Source organism: Crinia signifera, chromosome 11 (genome assembly GCF_055691185.1).
Source record: "Crinia signifera chromosome 11, ASM5569118v1, whole genome shotgun sequence".
Classification (NCBI taxonomy): domain Eukaryota; kingdom Metazoa; phylum Chordata; class Amphibia; order Anura; family Myobatrachidae; genus Crinia; species Crinia signifera.
The window spans coordinates 112,688,852-112,710,795 of record NC_139227.1 but is presented as its reverse complement, the minus strand read 5'-3'; the positions used below and the strand labels follow the sequence as shown (position 1 = coordinate 112,710,795).

General features: G+C 46.3%; 1 protein-coding gene across 2 annotated transcripts in view; it reads right to left on the bottom strand.

Annotated features, from left to right (window-relative positions):
• The window catches only part of ELP4 (elongator acetyltransferase complex subunit 4), a 289,757-nt gene that overhangs the window by 161,362 nt on the left and 106,451 nt on the right, over window positions 1-21,944 (bottom strand). For both annotated transcript variants that reach the window (XM_083164259.1, XM_083164260.1), the window contains exon 5: window positions 11,785-11,918. In XM_083164259.1, the coding sequence (XP_083020385.1) occupies window positions 11,785-11,918 (134 nt within the window). The remainder of the gene's footprint in view (window positions 1-11,784; window positions 11,919-21,944) is intronic.

Below are 21,944 nucleotides of genomic sequence, written 5' to 3'. Positions count from 1 at the left end.
TTTTATCGTGCGAATAGCCAGATCGGGAGAGTGTGTACGGTGGTACAATCTTTTTCTTGCGATTGTTTGGACGGGAGTACATCGGACGTCGCAAGTAAAATTGTACATATGTGTACGCGCAGATCGGTCGTATGTTTTGGACGGCCGAACGTGTATTCGGTCGATCGAACGGTCGCAAGAAAAATGAAATTGTACATATGTGTACCCAGCTTAAGTCACTGTTTTGTCTATTCGTTTATTTACGCTGTAATTGGACGCTGCAGATCTCTTGTGGCCCATACAAAGGATAATAACCTTGATGAACCACACATTTTCCACTCACAATAAGGCAAGGTCCAATTATTATGATGTCAATTTTTCAGAGTGTGCTATTATGTAAAATCTCAGAAAAGGCCTCCTGTTGTCTGATTTCTACGTGTTCTTTCTGTTGAGGACATAGTAGGAATACGTGATTTCATTTCATGCACCACTGTCATAGCCACTTATACACTGGCTTTGGACAGAGTAGCAAGAAACGTGTATTGCCAAAGATGGCATGAGTGTGCGATTACGAAGACCAGCCGATGACAGTACGTTCTACAGAAAAGGACAATAAACTCTACTAGAAAATGGGTCAACCATATTAGAACATTCCTGACACTGGGGCAGATGTATTTGGCCTGGTGTAGTGATAAAATAGATAGTGATAAAGCACCAGCCAATCAGCTGTGTTTTAAAAAAGACAGTTAGGAGAGGATTGGCTGCTGCGTTATCTCCTTCCACGTTATCACTTTACTAGGCTTAATGCATCTGCACCAATGTTGGGTTTTTGTTTTCGATGGACTTCAGTCTAGATGCGTTTCTGCTACTGGCCATGATACCCACGGAGCAAAGATTGTGGGTAATCTGATCAATATCTGCTGGTCAACATTGATATACTAATTGCTCAATTCATTCTTGGCATTTCTAAGTGCAATTATTTAACATTATTAATAAAATGTTCCCTAGCGTTCTCCAGTCATTCCACTATTGATCACACCGATGTGGCGGTTAGTTTCTGAGAATTCCCTAAATGGTGCAGCTGGAGACTCTGAGGCTGACTACAGCTGTTTCTTGGGAGGGAGGGTCCATCCATAGACTGGGAATACTTTCATTATTGCTCATGTCTCAATGATTATGGAAAAGGGATCTAAGTGCAATTAGCATTATTAAGGCCCTTCCTTCCTTCCTTCATCCCCCAGTGCAGTTTATGAATGACATAGTCAATGTGTGCAGAAAGACACCAGGTGAATAGGTCTGCCAAAGCTTCAATGCTTTAGATGCATCTTCGTCGATATTCTCCTAAATATCGTTAATGATGTGCACGGCCGCAGGTCATTAACGACCCCTCCCCCCCACTGTCATCTGTACATGCATCTCAGTCTGACAAGATGGTCAGCAACTGCGTGTATGGTGCGATATCATGAACGATCATGTCAACTTTGGGTTGTTTGCTTGGTTTGCGTATTGTTACCTACATACATCACCCCACCCCCCTTGCATGCACGTAGGATTATCAGATCCTGCACTCCGGGCATGCTACCACATAGCCCCCCTAGTTGCAGCCCTGATCACCACCATATGCTTGATCACTCTGGCCGACATTAATGCATTTAAATTCTAACTGATAAGTGTTACCTAACGCATATTATTTTTATTGTTATTTATATACAGCTCACAATTCCTATTAGTCCCCGACCCAGTTTACAATCTATATTTCCTCTCACATGTTCACATCCATATATACATGTATATAGTATACATTTCTTTTGGGAGCCAATCAACTTGCCAGTACATTCTTGGATTGTGTGAGGTAACCAGAGTACCCAGAGGAAACCCACTCAAGCATGAAAAGAATATACAAACTCCACTCAGTTAGGGCAGTGGTTGCAAAGGAGTTTAGGACTCTCTCTCTCTCTCTCTCTCTCTCTCTCTCTCTCTCTCTCTCTCTCTCTATATATATATACCTAACCAACAAATAGGATAGGCAGGGGGTATATTTTACAAACAATACCCTTATTTTGTTATATGAATAAACTTTCAAACAAAAAAAGCCCAGAACTATGAAAAAAAAGGCCTCAAATAGTTTTTCATAACAACTGTTTTTTTAACAAAATATCAAAGTTTTTGTTAGTTCTTTAACTAGGGAGAAAAACCAGATACAAAATAATCTAGTGCAATAATATTAAAAGCTCAAGATACACTTTCAAAATTTGCAGACGCTTTGGAAACACGAGAAAATAAATACCTGACTGAGCGTGTTTTGTCCCATTTACCGGACCACTTTGCTACCAATCAAGCCCTGTTTTAACAATGGTTTTAAGCTAATTAACTTTTATCCTTAAGGCCGGCGTTCTAGTAACTGATAAAACACAAGTTGGCAGGAGAGTATCCAGGCTACAAACAAGTCTGTGACTTCCTTATTGATACAGTTTCTAAGCATTTATGAAAGGTTGGTTTATCAAAGATATGACAAATAGGGTTATTATCTGGAGGTGGACTCCATTAGGAACTGTTGTCTAAGCTGCTTCAGCTAAATGTATCTGGGAACCCGGAGTACTACAGAAACTATAAGTACATGTTGCTGTGTTTATGAGCTTGCTTTGGGGGGGCTGGTGGTAAGAGTATTTGCAGTTTGCAGAAAGGTATGTACAGTCTAGATTAATTACTCTGGAAAACAGATGCAGACTGATAGATCATTGACTCTTATCAGCAGCATATTACGGGCCCTCATTGTGTCCTATTTCGGCTCTTAGTTATCTGAAAGTGTCTCTTACACAATGCCATTTCAGGGACAGGCCGATATCCATATACAGTACCATCTTTCAGTAATTAATCAGCATCACGGTAGGTCATACCGGGTACTGGAGAAGCTTATGGCAATCCTGGCTATATTCCAGGAACTAGGGAGTGATGGCAAATGATATACTTCTATACAGTTGGAGGTGTTATCTGTTTGCTGATGTTACATGGAAGCCTGCTTATATCTGGCCTTGCTGTCTGACACCTAGTTTGGGCACGCTAAAGTGGATGCCATCTTTCTTGGGGGTGCCGGATGGCCTCCCGACAGTCGGGATCCCGACATACATGGGCTATTCTTCCTTGCGGGGGTCCACAACCCATCTAGAGGGAGAATAGAACCTGGGGTAAGCCCGCAAGGGGCTTCGTAGCGCTCGCCCCCCCCCCCCCCCCCCCCCCCACCACCACACCCTGTAGGAGTCCCAACAGTCGGGATTCCAATGTCTGTTATATCACACCCAGGGCCGGTGTAAGGCTTCTCAGCACCCTAGGCAGAAGTTCAACCTACTGCTTCCCCATACTGCCACCAATACCCACTTTCCAACCCCTTAAGGCATACTTGCCTAACATTCCGGAATGGTAGGGAGGCTCCCAAAAATCAGGTGGTCCTCCAAGCCCCTGGGAAGGTGGACATGTCCTGTGCTTTCCCTGTAGGCCCCCTTTTGCCTTCCACAAAGGTACAAGGAGGAGGGGGCCGCAAGGTAGGAAAAAATGCTCCAAGGGAAAGTATAGAGATGAGGTCTTAGAGGTTCCACAGCCCACACCTGCATTAAGTACAAAAGGATCCTCATAGACAGCCATGATTTTTGGATAGGCAGACTTGGTGGCGCCGCCGCCCGCCCCCCCCCCCCCCCCAGATCTCGGCGCCCTAGGCAGCTGCCTAAATCTAATGGTAGAGCCAGCCCTGACCACACCCCTTTGTTGGTTTCTTTGGTACTGAACAAGATTATATACTGTTCTAGCAACTGTTTTGCCTCCACAGTATTTCCCCTATGCCTGATTTGGTGTATACACTTTATTTTAGTTGACAGCCACCTAGTGTGGTTCCCATGGGGGCTGTGACAAGTTGGAAAGCCACAGTATAGCTCCTTGCTAGGGACACTGACCATGGCATATCATCAATGGAACACTATGTTACACTTCTCACTAGAGTGATGCCTCGGGGCGGTTGACTTGTTCTGGCCTAGTGGGTCCCGTGCCCAGGATATGAACCTGTTGGGCATGTTAAGGACCACTTGATGAGGTCATCTGGACATGGTTTTTGGCCACAAATTATGCTAAGAACTTCAATTAATTAACAGCAGGGGAGAGAATGGTGGAAAACGGCAACTATTCAGGACACCATGTCCTATACACCGTGTATATAACCATGTGTTATGTTATCTCCCCTCCTTTACTTTATGTTTTCATGTTCCCCTCTCCGACATAGTGGTTTTTAGTCTGAATTTTATTTTAAAGAGTATACTCATACACGGTATAATTCTTCACCATTCAGATCCAGTTTTCCCCTGAGGAAGTCCGCATAGGACGAAACGCGTAGGGTAATTCTCATCATCGCTCGTCAGATGTTGGATCTAACTTTGGAATTTCATGTGAAAACACTTCAGAATAAATATAATTGTTTTTACCATTGTGCATTTTTTGGGTGAAAGTATAATAAGCGCACTTCTATACTCTTTCTTCTTTATATATCTCTTATATATTTGGCTACATCTGTCACTCAAAGTGTGCCTGAAGCTGTAACGCTGGGTGGAGCCTCTGACTCACATGACTGACTCACACGACAGAGAACCAGCAAAGACACAGCTACTCACCAGACACACCAGGTGAGCGCCCCACACCTCCATACCTCCCAACATGACCCTCTCCAGGAGGGACAGAATGCTCTGTTTGTGGACTTCCATCTTAATTTATGATTGTCATCACCTGTTTTAAACAGGGTAATTGATAAGAAAGGTGTTTAAGCACAGGTGATGGTAATCCATAAATTAAGAAGAAAGTCCAGAAACAGATCAATGTGTCCCTCCCCCCCCCCCCCCCCCATTCACGGCAACCCCACGATTAAATGGCACATGCAAAACACTGATATGGCTATGGTCGACAATGAAAAAGGTTGACATGAGTTTTAAGAGATTTATTTTTCACTTTTTCAATGTTTTCATATTCATTCTCATGTGTCGACATGGACACCAATGAAGTGCCACACTTATGTCAACATTTACATGTGCTGACCTTTCTGTGTTGATTTTTTCTTGTGGCGATTCCCGGCGACCCCCCTCCCGCGATTCACAGCACACCCCCCCCCCAATTTGCGGCGATTTGCGGCCCCACCCCGTGACACACCCCCTCCTGCGATTCGTGGCACCCCGCGACCCCCCCCTCCCACGATTTGTGCCAACCCCCCAGGCCCCCCCTTCCTCACGGTACCCCCCACCCCCGCGACCTCCCGTACCGCAATTCCCCCCCCCCTGTCATTGTGGCAAACCCCCGCCCCTGCGACCCACCCTCCCACGATTCACTGCAACCCCTCGCGTCCCCCCCTCCCACGATTCGCGGCACCAACACCCCCCCCCACGACCCCCCCTTCCTGCAATTCACGTCATCCACCCACGACCCCTCCTCCCGTGATTCGCGGACACACCTCACCTCCTCCCCCCCCCCCCACCCCCGCTCGCGATTCACGGCAACCCCTGGATTAAATGGCACATGCAAAACACTGACACGGCTATGGTGGACAATGAAAAAGGTTGACATGAGTTTTTGAAGATTTATTTTTCTTTTTTGAATGTTTTCATATTCATTCTCATGTGTCGACATGGACACCAATGAAGTGCCACACTTATGTCAACATTTACATGTGTTGACATTTCTGTGTTGATTTTTTCTTGTAGCAATTTTTTTACAGTGACAACTATGTGCACGTCAATCTACACATCATCAACCAATTCTTTGTATAATATATAACACCTGTTCTGTTTTACTGTAGGTGTTTTAAGTCAGATCTTTTACTGCTACTATTACTGTTTATGTAAATGTATTCTGAATGACAGCAACATCCTACCATCCTTCTACAAGAATATATAACCAACTAGGTGTTTATCGCGCCCCGTGCCCCCCCTCCCGCAATTCACGGACCCCCCGCGCACCCCCCCACGATTCTCGCCCCCTCCCACGATTCACGTCACCCCCCGCACACACCCCCCTCCCGCAATTCGCAACCCCCCCCTCCCGCAATTCACGCCCCCTCCCACGCTTTACGGACCCCCGCCCTCTCCCGCGATCCACGGACACCTGCGCCCCCTCCCTCCCTTGATTCACGGCACCCCCCACGCCCCTCCCACAATTCACGGCACCCCTAAGCCCCTCTTTAGTCCCCCGTATACTCACACACCCCTATCACTACCCAGCTTCCTGCTCTCCTGAACCGTAACTTCCACCACTGGGGAGTCGCTGACGCTGTTTTGGCCACATGCCCCTATCATGCCTCATAGCCCAGCCTCCTGCTCTCATGCACCCTAACTCCCATCCAGTAGGAGGAGACACTGACTAAGGGCCACCATCCTGTACTCCTGTGCTGCCACACTGGACCCTCACCAACTGGCAGAAGCAGCACAGTATCTCCCACCCTCCTCTTTAGTCCCCCTTATGTCCACACACCCCTATCACTACCCAGCCTCCTGTTTTCCTGTGTCGTGACCTCCGCCAGTGGGGAGCCGCTGACTCAGAAACACCCTACTATACTATTGCACACACACACACACCTAAACAACATGCACACACGGCCCCCCCCCCCACACCCACAAATGTCACTGTACCATCCACACTATCAATGTACATCTTACTCTGTAACCGCTTTTTAATTAAACAAAACAATACACACCCCCTTCCACATCATATGCTCTCTATTTAACACATTTCACCTATAACTCAAGTTGCAATACAGGCCATCTTTCATACAATTCTAACCATCTTTCTCATATACAAATGTTCACAAATTAAGGGGGCGCAGCCCCTTACGATGGTGTGAAGAGCGCCCGTAGGGCGCGATGAATCACCTAGTATATATATATATATATATATATATATATATATATATATATATATATATATATATATATATATATATATATACATATACACACACACATACATACATATACACACACATATACACACACACACACGCGTCTACTGCACCCATATACACATGTCTACTGTTACCATTACTTATAACATTGGTATACTTTCCCTTAAAGTTATTATAATTGTGGCATAATGACAGCACATTGTCATTGACCACTTTTACATTGAAGCATCTATTTGTGTAACTGTTAATCTTGCTATTCACACGGACTATGTAAAGCAATGCGTCTGTTAATTTAACTTCAATTACCAGCTTGCAGAGTTTCTTGAGTGGCCCTATTTACAAAAGCGTCCACTACAATTAACGATCATGTTGTTGCCTTTTAAAATCTTCAGATCTCGCTTTATAGAATACAGGAATAAAGTCCTTCACTTTGATATGCAAGGCGAGTGAGGTGTCCTTATTTGTTGCTCCCCAGGAGTAGTCTGGTTTTACTTCAGGCTTTGTTCACGCAGAGTAATTTGCTGCCTCTGTCTGTTGTGATTGCTAATAAACCTGCTTATTGTCATTCTATCTAAACAGTAAACCAAAGGTCATTCAAGTTAATTTTCCAGCCTATTCTTTTGTTGGGGACCAGATTTGTCACCCAAACAAGGAGAATTGTCCTGCTGAAGGGAAGACCTACTGTTCAATAAAATGTAGATTAAATTGCATCTTCCCCATTCTTCCAGGAGACTCTTGAACTTTCAAGAGTTCTCTTTGAGCCAGATGCATCAAGCTTCAAAAAGTGATAAAGTGGAGAGTGATAAACCACCAGCCAATCACCTCCTACCTGTCATTTTTCAAACCCAGCCTGGAACTTGACAGGTAGGAGCTGATTGGCTGGTCCCATGGGAGAGAAGCCATCCTGATGGATCCCCCTTCTCCTTCTGGTGAAGTGGCCTTGAAGACCTGATTCACTAACAGTAAGAGCAGCCTTATAGTCAATGAATATAATTGGGACAATCTGAGTGTGTGCTTCCTATTGTATATGGTATTTTGAGAGTCAAGTGTTTACCATACCCCCTTTTACACCAAAATCCCAGGTCCGATCCGGTATAAATAAGCGTTTCAACCCTGTGTTGTTCTGTGCAAAGACTTGAGAAAGGCGCAGGTCATGTGTCGGTGTGATAGGGTTGGCCTGGGTTATGTGCACCGGTCAGGACGGTGAATTAATTGGTGCACCTGGATTATTTAAAAATGATCTAATTGATCACCTTTTAAACATAGCCTGGATAAAATAACAGATTTCCCACACAAATCAGTTAGCACATTCTGGCTGCTAGATTAAGGTTGTACATTTGAAAATAGGTCTATTTTCATTTTTCATTAATAGCAGCCTGAAGAAACAAACTAAGGAAAAATGTAAATAGCAACATTCAATGTACAGTCACCACAGTAAATTATGTTAGAAATAAAAACACTATTCCCTAGTATCTGTGAACTAATTAGACAAAGCATGGTGCCCTCTGTATGGCTCGACCCTTCCTAGTGACTGCCTGACGAAGTGTTCGCTCATTCATTTTATATCCGGAAACATCAACCACCTTACAACGTGCTATGTTCTGTTAGCATAATATAGTAAACAGTGCACACAATATATCAGTCATATAGTGATGTCTGGGCAGCACCAGGTAGATGTCAGCTGTCATGCAAGCAAATAACTGCTACCAAGAGGAGAGCTGAGCTGATGCAGGGAGCTGTGGGTGCTGGACTTAATGACTGTACCCCAAACATTCCCTATTAAACGATATGATTTACTTTCTGGAAACAACGGTATCAAATAGGAGTTTAAAACTGAAACAGAGACCAGCTGCAATTCTAGCCTTGTTCGTAATCAACTTTATGGTGGTTTTAGAAGCGCGGTTCACTTTTCAGAGCAGTTTCATCCTGAAGACAAGTAAGCGGATTCGGTCCAGTCACGTTAAAAACTGCACAGCGATTCAAATTAAAAATAATGGTGGGAATGGACACTACCTTATTGGCCACTTTCCAGTACAGGCAGTTGGCCCAATTTGCATAATCCCCATTCTGTACCAAACTGTGCAGATTAAATGGCACTGCCATTACATTACGCCATAGTGATTAGGGAGACAGGGGTGCCTGAATGGGGAGTCGAGCAGGAGGTCTTAACGAAGCTACCTGTATATGCCGATTACACGCTCCCCCCTGTTGTGCCAGCGACTCAAAGCCTACAGGGAGAGCGGCTGCATCGGTTCACCTCCACCACTGATGGCCTCTGTGACTAAGTTAGTCATGGATAATTTGAGGACTAACCAGGCTACAGTAAAGGTTTGTTACCAGCACTGTGCTTTAGACTCCAGACAAGAGCAAAGGCAGTGATAATGAAAAGTTGCTGTGTTGGTGCAATTTGATTTACCCCTGTATTTCTGCGCACTGGGGCAAATGTATTAAGCCTAGAGGTGATAAAGTGGAAGGAGATAACGCAGCAGTCAATCAGTAACAAACATTTTTCAAATCCAGTCTGTAACTTGACAGTAAGGAGCTGATTGGCTGGTGCGTTATCACCTTCCACTTTATCACTTCACCAGGCGTAATACATCTGCCCCACTGCCTTTTGCATAACACTTCTTCATTAATACCCCTTTCACACCAGAAGCAAATTACTAGGTTAAAGCTTTTCAACCCGGGAATTTGCGGGAAAACCCGGGTTTGTCTTTGGTGTGAAAGGGTCTTGCAACCCAGCAAAAATGTAATAAAAAATTACTGAATAAAAAAAAACCCAGCATTCTGACCCTGCTCTTGACCAGGGCCAGTGAGCCGGTATTTAAGACCTGGGTTGACCCTTTCACACCACAGAAAAACCTGGGTTTTTCAGCAAATTCCCAGGTTGAAAAGCTTTAACCCGGTTATTTGCGGGTGGTGTGAATTGGGGTCAGGTAGCATCCGGCAAAATGACCCGGCACTCAGAAATGCCAGGTAATTGCCTGGTGGCTGGTGTGAAAGGGGTATAAATGGTTCAGCGGTGCTCCTCACAGTGACTATAGGAAACAATCGCATTTATTGGCTAATTTCTCCATTTATTTTTGGATTATGAAAACATTGAGTTTCTGGATAATATTTTTCCATCAGTCGATCCATAAACACACAAATATGTAGGAGATCATAAATAATAAATAATAATCACCCTCTTAAAAATCATTAGAAGTCCACGTGGCATAAACGGTGGTACAGTATAAATTCTAAACCCTGTCTCTATGTAATGAAGGGATTTATTACCCTCCCTTCACACTGGTTATTTAGCGATAGCGGCACATAGGAATATGGCTTTATCCCACAATGCACTGCAGCACTTATACTCTCAGAGCGAGGAGGATTTTTCCATTCACAAATTATATTAAAAAAATATTAAAAGCCGAGATAAGGGTGTTTCTGGGATATGTACGAAAGGTTTATCTGTAAGTGCAGTTAACAGACTTAATGTTATTTACTATTAAAATAAAACCCTTAAAATCCCTCTCCGTTTCCCAAAGGTGTACAGATTGCTTTATTTGCTGACTAGAAAAGGTCTAACAGAACGGATGATCAAAATCGCTACGACCTTTGTCCATGGACTACGCTAGTGTAGTGTTGCCAGTGATCTTTCTCCGTGCTGTTTGCGTTAAAGGAAAAAGGTAAATACTTAGCACTAAACTTGTTTGCTTTAGCTGCTAGAGAGGCTTATGAACTAGCCCCCGCTCCAACCCCAAACACACACACATGTATTAAAGGCCACGCGCTGTGTGTGTCAACTCTGGGACCTGACCTCTCAACGACGAGAGGAAACAAAATAAAAATAAATCTATATACTATCCTTATCGGAGTACTGGAAAACTATAAAAAGTAAAAATTTTAAATTTTCGTTTTTTCTTTCCAGAAATATTTTCCTTTAAATATATACAATGTATTCTTAAGTAATACAGGTTGAGTATCCTGTATGCGAATATCCAAAAACCAAAATATTCCAAAAATGTGGTTTTTCAGAATATTTTGAAGGCCGCCATGGACACTGGGGGACCAGGTATGTTAAAAAAAAAAAGGGTACTTCTGTAGTATCTGGGCGTCCGATTTAGAAATCAGATCGGATCGCATCGCATTGGATATAAACCTGTGGCGAGCGCAGCGAGCCACCGAGCCCGAAGCGTGGCGAGCGTAGCAAGCCCCGTGTGGGGACACAGAATACTTTTTAAGAAATATGCGTCCCCTCGCGGGGCTCGCTTCGCTCATCACGCTTCGGGCTCGGTGGCTCGCTGCGCTCGCCACACTATATAAAATCAACTCTGCCCACTTGGATAGTGGGGAAATGAACAGGATCTTCTTAACATTGAATCCTATGCAAAATCGCATCGAATCGCATCGCATCTGATTGTATGCCTTAAGGTAAGGCATACAATCACAAAATCGGCAGCCCAGATACTACACAAGTACCAAAAAAAGTAACCAAAACCAGGAAAAATCCCTTATCTGAAATGCTCGTGGTCCCGAGAATGTGTGACCCCTCTTGGGAGCTGCCGGGGAGATCAGGCGACTTGTCCCTAGGACAAGTCGGGCTAATGTATGGGGCCTTTAGACTACACTTTCCCCAATCCTCTGTATCAGTATCAGATTTATTACGATTAGCTCTTCTGAAAAAAGGACATTTTTGACCATTATACCTCCCACCGGATAACCACTGATACACTATCATGCATGCACTATCATTATGTACTATATATATTTATCAAGGGACACACACCATGCACTATGGTTGCCCAAGCCTCTACACATGGGCCCCTACCACTGCATTGTACTCATTGGGACCTTCAGGTCCCAGCCCGACATTCTTTGGTAGAAGTAGAACATACCCGTGTGCTCCCTCCAGAGGCGTTACATGTGGGAGATAAAAGCCATGCGTCTTCACAGTCTGCAACATATCCGGGCTCATTGTTTTCGACATGTCGTAATAATGGCCAAACCTGGAGGCAGACACAGGAACGGACTGTACAAAGACAAAATGAGAAGACAAGAAAAAGGTGGTTAATAAAATACTGTCCACCCTTCAATCAAGTCTGGCTTACACGAGATTAAACATAAGGACACGATGGGCATCGGGTATGGATTGTATGGTTGACCTAAAGATGGTCAACACCACTAGGTCGACATACTGGAAGGTCAACAGGGGTCTAGGTCGACCTGGCACAAGGTCGACACAAGCATTAGGTGAACATGGTCTAGGTCAACAAGGGGTTTTTCACTGTTTTTTGACCCGAATGCTGACACAGTTGACATGGACACAGTTTGAAGTGCACCGTGCCCGACTTGCGTGGGTTTCCTCCGGGTACTCCGGTTTCCTCCCACAATCCAAAAATATACTGGTAGGTTATTTGGCTCCTAACAAAAATTGGGTGTGGTAAAGGGGTCCGACAGTCGGGATCCCGATAGTCAATATACCAACGTCAGGATCCCGACTGGCCGGACCCAGAAAGCATGTTGAGCGCAACAAAGCCTCTTGCGGGCACGGTGGCTCGCTACACGAGCCACCTATTCTATTCTCCCTCTATGGACCCACACGAGGGAAAATAGCGGGTGGCCGTCGGGTACCCGGCTGTGGGTGTTTTGGCAGTCGGGATCCCGACATCAGGTGAATGCCTGCCGGGATCCCGACTGTCGGGACCCCATCCGGCACCCACAAAAATTAACCCTAGAATGTCTGTGTGTGTGTGCGCGTGTACATGTGGTAGGGAATATAGATTGTAAGCTCCACTGGGGCAGGGACTGATGTGAATGTTCAACTATTCTCTCTGTACAGCGCTGCAGAATATGTGTGCGCTATATAAGAAACTGTTAATAAACAAATAATTGTGTATCTCTTGACCTCTTGGTGTTTATCTCAGTCTAATACAGTTCAGCAATGAATAGTTGTTTGATTTAAGAGCGTGCCAAATGAATGAGTATATTTAAGGCCCAGACATACTGGATTTCGAGCTGGAAGTCGTTCAGTTTTGTAATTTGAGCTGTATTCAGCTCAAAAGCCGTGTGTGGGCCAGCTGTGAGTGCTAATGCGCAATCCCCAGGGGTGCCTACTTTTACAGTCTCCTCTCTGGAAGAAGCCTGAAGAGGAAACTGTCAGCATCTCTTTGGGGGGCGGGGCCTGGTGTAGCCATCATCAAGCCCCGCCCCCAGTACTGCAAATCCCACAATTTGCGTGTCTCTGAGGAGGAGGTGGGGCTTAATGATGCGATTTGCATCTTTAGCCCCTCCAAGAAAGCAGCTACTCGCGGGAAATTAATGGGGACCCAGATATTCCAGGAGGGTAGGCAACACTAGCAATCCCACATCATCACTGGTCACCGCCAGTCATCTGCTGGAATTACCAGCAGTATAACGAAGCTTTCCATAGCGTCCTGCTACGGAGAGTCATTCACCCCCTGTGAAAATCATTGGCCAAGCAGAAAAATGCTCACTGTCTATGCACTGAGCGATATTGAGGGCAGCGATTTTCCCGTCATCACTGTCCATACACACTGGGCACAATCTGAATGGAAGCATGACGAGATGTGCGGGACAGCAGATCGGGTGAGTAGAGAGCACAGTGCTTTCTTCAGGGCCTACAGTACTATTAAGTTGGCCCTGGATCTACCTGCAAAACAGACTAGTGATCAACAGGCATTGACTAATAAACGTCAGAAAAACAGTAGCACAGCTCTTCCCTCCAGCACGCAGCACACTGCCAGTATTGGCGACAGTCATGGAGAAGTACATATGTAACAGAACAACGGGACCGCTGCTTCCAGTTTGAACCATCCTGTAAAAAAACGCAGGTAGTATCTGATCAGTTGGCACGCACCTGGTGCCAGACCTGCCCCCCCCCCCCCCCCCCCCTTAGCCGTGGCAATATAGCCTGTACTAAAGCTAATGTAGTTATTTATTGGAATACTCTAGGAGCATCTGATGTTCCAGTTTGCTCATTGTAAAGACTTTTCCCTTTTACGAGTAAGCTGCAAGGTCAAGATAGGAAACGACTTAGCTAATTTGTGAATATGCAAATGAAACTAGCTTTAATCAACACGTTCTTGCACACATCGCTTTTAATTTTGTTGCAAATTAAATCAGACATTATATTTTGAACTCTGTATCGCTCCACGTACACAACCTGCATTAATATAAATCGGTTCCTAAACGTCGCGCCACAATACATAGCGGTGCACATAAAGGTTAGAGAAGCAGCGCGCGACTACTGCTCGTTCGAAGCTGTAAAAGACGCAGCTACCGCTGAAAACACGGGAGTAAACGGCGATTTTCTTCTTCTTTCTTATACCTTGAATTTGATAAATAAACCATCTCGATAAATACTTAGGTTAACAAATCTAAAACCAATTATAAAAGGGTCTGTTTCTGGTCTATAATCTATCTTTTATCCGGATAAGCCATCAGAATGTTTTCACTGCAGACTCTCGCAGGTCTCATCTTTTGATTGTGTTACTCCGGGCACCCTTTATGTTGGAGAAACATAGGGCCTGACTAAATGAACTTTCATCTGATGTCTTCATTGACGAGAACTCCGGGGTTGCTTATTTCAGATGCTAATCCCCGACCAAGCTCAGGAGAAGTTAGAGGAGATCCTGCAAAAAAGTAGAAACAAGAATCCCCCCCCCCCCCCCCACTTCTGGATCCTCTTTGGGAATCCTGGGGCACATAGCTGAGTATAATCCATGCTGCTCGGCGGATTAAGGTAGGTGATAACCTCTTTTGATTGAAGAGAAAAGCCCTGGTGCTTACAAACTGGGTGGAGATGGATTTAGCCAGAATGTAACACCATGCAATAAAAGCTTGGTCTGTGTCAGAAGCTCCTCAATGTACTCAATTCCCAGGCCTGGCAGGGAATCTTGCAAAGACCTACCTGACTCAAATAAGCATGAATAATCTGACTTAGCAGAATCGTAGTGCAAAAAAAAAAAAAAGAAAAGACACGGAGCCTGTGCGTCTTACCCGGGTCAGCTCTGTCCCTCTCCAAATTCCTGCGAGCCAATCGGCAGAAATGCATCAGATTGGCAGCAAGCACAGAATTCCTTTCATATTACGGCCGCGGGGCTTCAGATGCAGGTTTAGCCAGAGGTTATCTTTGCAGTTTAAAGCCCCTCGCCATCAGATAAGATTTGTCATATCGAATGGGGTGCGCTTTGTAAAACTTTGCTATAGAAGTTTGTTCTAAAAGACAATCGATTTCCGTGTTGTATAGAAAACGAACATAACGAAATAAAAAAATAAAAAACATTTAAAAGTATACCGTTCTCTTTTTATGGAATTATATATTAAGGAATCGCGGTACTTATGTATTATCTGGGCTCCCATGTTAAATGCACCCCATTTTTTCATACCCCTAATATCCAACTACACATGGAGTTGATTTTATATAGTGTGGCGAGCGCAGCGAGCCACCGTGCCCGAAGCGTGGCGAGCGCAGTGAGCCCCGCGAGGGGACGCGGTCTCATAAGAAAAACGGGAGCCCAGATATTACATAAGTACCGGAATCGCTATGGGAAACTTTGCACCTGTACATCATATTTATTCTCAAAATGAAAAATTCTGTGTTTGTTTTTGGGTGAGGAATTTACTTTTTCTATGGTCAGCAGAGGTGTACACAGAAAAAATTAAAAAACTGAAAAGGGTCCGATGATCAGTATATATCACTAAATGATCACTAGTATTCAATGTTTTTTTGTGAGCTGTGACAGCGAACAGTGCTGACTGCTCGCTGTCACAGCTCGCAGGGTCAGTATTCAACTGACCTCCTGCACGCGCCGCTTACCCCTCGCTAGGTTTTTGTAGCGACGGGGAATCGGCTGCTAAACCAGCGAGGCTTGCGGCTAAATGCAGCGGGCTCCCTGCATTAGCTATGAGCCTCGCTGTTTGGGGGAATCCTCGTCGTCCTCTCACAGGGAGGATTCCTCCGGAACGTAGAATAGGGTGAGCGGCCGGCATGGGGGTAAACAAATTGAATATGGCCCAATATTTATGGCAGTCAAAAAGGGACACTGAACCAATATTTATTTACATTTTTCAATTGACTTACTGTAATGTAAATACAATGCACCTTTATTTATATGGCGCCACAAGGGATCTGCAGCGCCCAATAACAGAGTACATAAACAAATAAGCACAGGAAACAGCGACTTATGGGGCCTACACACGATTTCAAGGCATTTTCCAAGCGATCTCAGGAGGTCGCTTAGAAAATGCCCCTATATTGCTATGTGTGTAGGAGCCATATGAATAGTGATGTGCGGTCTGGTCCCCGATATCGGCCGGCGATTAATATCCAGCATGAACACTGGCCCTGACAGATGTGTAGTGTTCTTGCTGAGCGGATCTGCATTACTCAGCACAGTCGCCCCGTGTTTTGGTTCCATTACAGTTGTAGACAATTGAAGGACAAGTACACGGTAGACAAACATAGCGGAGACAGCAGACGACACGGAGATAAGTATCAGGAAGGCAGAACACAGCAGAGGTAAGAGAATGATGTGACAATGTGCTGGTGACTGTAAGCACAACCTTATCCGCCATTGTATAACTGAACCTACATGCGACAGACAAGCACAATTTACTTACATTATTTGTTTCTAGTTTTCTCAGTAAGAAAATGTTGTCCTAGACTAGGGGTGACATTAAAAAAATGACTGGCACCCTGGGTGCTGTAATTCAAGAAGTTTGGGCATCACTGCATTAAATAGTTTATTATAGAATGTCACCTTTCACCTTATTAATGGTCCTAGTCAGTCTGCCTTCAGATTCCACCAGTTAGTATGGTTCCATTATTTGCTTTCTCTTCCCCATAGTTGCATTACAGTATCTCCTTTAATTTGTTTGACCCTATGCTAGGCAATAATACAGGTATAAAGTGAGCTACGATTACTATAGACGCTTTGATGCAGGGGCGTTTTAAGAAAGGAGGAGCCCCAATGCGCAGCCTCCTCCGGCTGGGTCCTCTTCATTCTGCTGGGAGTTAGCACAGTACCGTAGGGTCGGATCACTACAGCGCTCATACCCTACTGCGCATGTGCAGCCTTCTCCGGCTGGGTCCCCTTCATTCTGCCGGGAGTTAGTCCAGTACCGTAGGGTCGGATCACTAGAGCGCTCATACCCTACTGTGCATGTGCAGCCTCCTCCGGCTGGGTCCCCTTCATTCTGCTGGGAGTTAGTGCAGTACCGTAGGCTCGGATCACTAGAGCACTCATACCCAACTGTGCATGTGCAGCCTCCTCCGGCTGGGTCCCCTTCATTCTGCCGGGAGTTAGCGTAATACCGTAGGGTCGGATCACTAGAGCGCTCATACCCTACTGCGCATGTGCAGCCTCCTCCGGCTGGGTCCCCTTCATTCTGCCGGGAGTTAGCATAGTGCCATAGGGTCGGATCACTAGAGCGCTCATACCCTACTGTGCATGTGCAGCCTCCTCCGGCTGGGTCCCCTTCATTCTGCCGGGAGTTAGCGTAATACCGTAGGGTTGGATCACTAGAGCGCTCATACCCTACTGCGCATGTGCAGCCTCCTCCGGCTGGGTCCCCTTCATTCTGCCGGGAGTTAGCATAGTGCCATAGGGTCGGATCACTAGAGCGCTCATACCCTACTGCGCATGTGCCGCCTCCTCCGGCTGGGTCCCCTTCATTCTGCCGGGAGTTAGCGTAATACCGTAGGGTTGGATCACTAGAGCGCTCATACCCTACTGCGCATGTGCAGCCTCCTCCGGCTGGGTCCCCTTCATTCTGCCGGGAGTTAGCATAGTGCCATAGGGTCGGATCACTAGAGCGCTCATACCCTACTGCGCATGTGCCGCCTCCTCCGGCTGGGTCCCCTTCATTCTGCCGGGAGTTAGCGTAATACCATAGGGTCGGATCACTAGAGCGCTCATACCCTACTGCGCATGTGCAGCCTCCTCCGGCTGGGTCCCCTTCATTCTGCCGGGAGTTAGCATAGTGCCATAGGGTCGGATCACTAGAGCGCTCATACCCTACTGCGCATGTGCCGCCTCCTCCGGCTGGGTCCCCTTCATTCTGCCGGGAGTTAGCATAGTGCCAGAGCGCTCATACTTAACTGCGCATTTGCAGATATCAGGAAAAAGTGCAATGGACATTTATCTGCCAATTTTCGCACAGCTGCTGCCTCTGGAGCCTGGAGGGGAAGTATTAAAAAATGGGTGCACACTGCAGCTATTATAAATATGCACCTGCTTTGATGCCTGACAGTGCTGTGCAGCCAATTAGCCAGCAAAACACAGGGTGCAGTTGTGGAATCGATCGTGTCACCATGTGGATTTCTAGTGTGTAACTACTGGCTACAGACCATGTTGACCGCCGCCTCCCAGTAAAAGGATTGGCTGCAGTCTTTTTGTACAATACGGCTGCAGCTATTGTCTGATGTGTACATTTGTCAATATCCAATGGATATCCTATAACGTTGTGCTTAGCAATATAGCAAGAGATCCAAAAGGCCCCATACACTACCGCAAGGTATCACATACGTACCGCACATGCGAATCCCCACCAACTACCCCCCGGATCGCATACAATACACGTATGTTCTCCTTAGAATACGATGTATCGCATGCGATGCCATCGACTACCCCAGGATCTAACAAATCCTTGTGGTAGCCAGGACGATCTCTGGATCTGATACGGAGGTAAAACACGTACGATATGGCACTTTTCACACAATCCATCGGCCTGATGAGTCGAAATCATGTCTTCCAACTTTGTGTGTTCCAACTTGTAGAAGTGGCTTGTGATTTAATTTTTTTTTTTTTTTGTTTACAAGAAACAACTAAAAATGTTTTTAAATTCTTGTTGTGTGTTTATCACAATCAGAGGAAACATTCCCCCTGCGGACCCGCTTCGCTTAAGTTACTATTCCCCATTGTAGCCAATGTGGATAGTAAATCATGATACATTTGGAAAAATATGTAAAAAAAACTCCATAAAACCTGTTTTCACTATTTGAGTTTCAACCACTTTACACTCCTCTGTCGACATAAATGTATGTCCATCTTCTACCTGTCGATTATATTGTGTTGACCTAAACTGTCGACTGATCATTCAGATACCATAAAGAGAAGGGGAAGGGGGAAAAGGAGAAGATAAGCACCAACAAGAGCCATAATCTAACACTTCAATGTCTTGCTGGAGCAATCAGTTTAACAAAACCAGACATTGTTGTCATTAGCATATCACCAGCTGATTTCCTGACTTTTTTAAATAGAAACTTTGAAAAATTTGCAAAAAAGTTCTTGGTCTACTGGAAAACTTTGAAACTAAAATTAGGATTTGTCTATTCCACGATTTCTCTTAATTATTTTCAGTCTCATTATTCATCAGGAATGACTGCACAAACACTAACGTGGTTGAATTAACAAGTGCTCCCAAGATGCCGGTTCCAAAATCTCCAATGTACAACCGCTCAGGCCCTGTGGGTAAAAACGCTTGGATAAATTAAGTCATGATTAGTAGAAAAGCAGTTAGCAGGCCGAACGCTTTAATTTTGGCATTTGCAACGTAAGTAGGTGTTCCAGCCTGAGAAACGGGCCCCAAATTGAAAAAGGGTGCGTTTTATTTTTGTTAGAGCTCCTCGGCGACTATGTGATTTCGGATGACGCCGGTGCTCTGGGTTTCACCTGAATAAAATGAGATGAGAAGATGTGATCCGCCCGGAGGCTGTTTTACTTGGCACGTCACCGTGTGTACAGCATTCAGCGATGCAAACTCTTCCCGTCGTCTATGCAAATCCATAGATAACCAAACATGCCAAGGCCGAACCCTGCCGCGTTCCAAACAACTTCTGGGCAAACTTCTCCGTCTGTGGCTAGAATAAGCTCCAGATTTAACACTTGCTCAGAGGTAAAAAAAAAAAAAAAAAGTTAAAAGCCACGAACAAGAGTTTTTGGTGGTCTGCCAGGGATGATGAAGCGCTGCTCTCTCCGGAACACAACTGATGCGATTTAGAGAGTATAGAGTAGCAGGTAGAAAAGGGGGATGGAGGAAGTGTCCCCACCAGCTCCCGCCTGCTGTCTGTAGCATCCATGTCTCTGTACGGCTAGATAAACAGCAAAGTAAGTAGCCTAAGGATGTACATCACACACACACAATACTAACAGCTGTAAAAGAAGTGACCACTGTTCTTGCTTCTTGCAGGCTGACTTCCCAGCGATTAGCTTCTAGTGACAGTGAAGCTGATACAATCTCAAGTGCTTACATTACTTATTATGCACATGGTTAAGCAAGTCAACAGCGTGCTTCAATACTTTCACTAGAGGGATTTAATAAGTACTGCTCAGTCAACCTTTCAGGCTTCTCAATGGAGAGCTACATTTGAGATACGCCTAACATAAACACTCATGTTGGGTGACTGCTACTTCCCCTTCGCTCCTGACAGGGGCTGCCGTGTGCCGCAGACAGTCTGGGCACTGGCTGGACAGAGTAAAGGGTTCTCAGAACCAGTGTGGCCAATGGCAGCTGCCAAAACTTCTTGCAGCTTAAAGTTCCACAGGAATGTGCAGTGAGACTGTTACCAGCTGCTAATGTACCGGTCACTCACACCCAACAGAGGCAAACATTTCTTGGTGGGGCTAAACATCCATGTCTTCTTGCAGAGTAAAGCTGGGTACACACCAGGACTATTGAGCCATGTAAAAGACAATGTGCGCGCCCCTGCCGTCGTGAGCAATGTCTTCTGGTCGGCCTTGCTGGATGGAAGAAATCTCAAGGGGAGAGGAGTGGTTGTGTATCGTTTATAGTATTACTTATAAGAAGGGTGGTAAGGGGTTAATTAATTCATGGGGTTAATTAAGGTGATAGTTTTGATTAATGAACCTGCAGCATATGGCGGTCACCGAGGCCGGCCACCTGCAGCATATGGCGGTCACCTATGCCGGCCGCCTGCAGTGATCACAGAGGCCGGCCACCTGCAGCATATAGCAATCACCTGTCAGCCTCCTGCAGCATATGGCGGTCACCTATGCCGGCCGCCTTGCAGAATATGGAGGTCACCGAGGGCGGCCGCCTGCAGCATATGGCGGTCACCTATGCCGGCCGCCTGCAGCATATGGTGGTCACCTATGCCGGCCGCCTGCAGCATATGGCGGTCACCTATGCCGGCCGCCTGTAGCATATGGCGGTCACCTATGCCGGCCGCCTGCAGCATATGGCGGTCACCTATGCCGACCTCCTGCAGCGATCACCGAGGCCAGCCACCTGCAGCATATGGCGGTCACCTATGCCGGCCGCCTGCAGTGATCACAGAGGCCGGCCACCTGCAGCATATAGCAATCACCTGTCAGCCTCCTGCAGCATATGGCGGTCACCTATGCCGGCCGCCTTGCAGAATATGGAGGTCACCGAGGGCGGCCGCCTGCAGCATATGGCGGTCACCTATGCCGGCCGCCTGCAGCATATGGTGGTCACCTATGCCGGCCGCCTGCAGCATATGGCGGTCACCTATGCCGGCCGCCTGCAGCATATGGCGGTCACCGAGGCCGGCCGCCTGCAGCATATGGCGGTCACCTATGCCGACCTCCTGCAGCGATCACCGAGGCCAGCCACCTGCAGCATATGGCGGTCACCTATGCCGGCCGCCTGCAGCATATGGCGGTCACCTATGCCGATCTCCTGCAGCGATCACCTATGTCGGCCACCTGCAGCATATGGCGGTCACCTATGCCGGCCGCCTGCAGCATATGGCGGTCACCTATGCCGACCTCCTGCAGCGATCACCGAGGCCAGCCACCTGCAGCATATGGCGGTCACCTATGCCGGCCGCCTGCAGTGATCACAGAGGCCGGCCACCTGCAGCATATAGCAATCACCTGTCAGCCTCCTGCAGCATATGGCGGTCACCTATGCCGGCCGCCTTGCAGAATATGGAGGTCACCGAGGGCGGCCGCCTGCAGCATATGGCGGTCACCTATGCCGGCCGCCTGCAGCATATGGCGGTCACCTATGCCGGCCGCCTGTAGCATATGGCGGTCACCTATGCCGG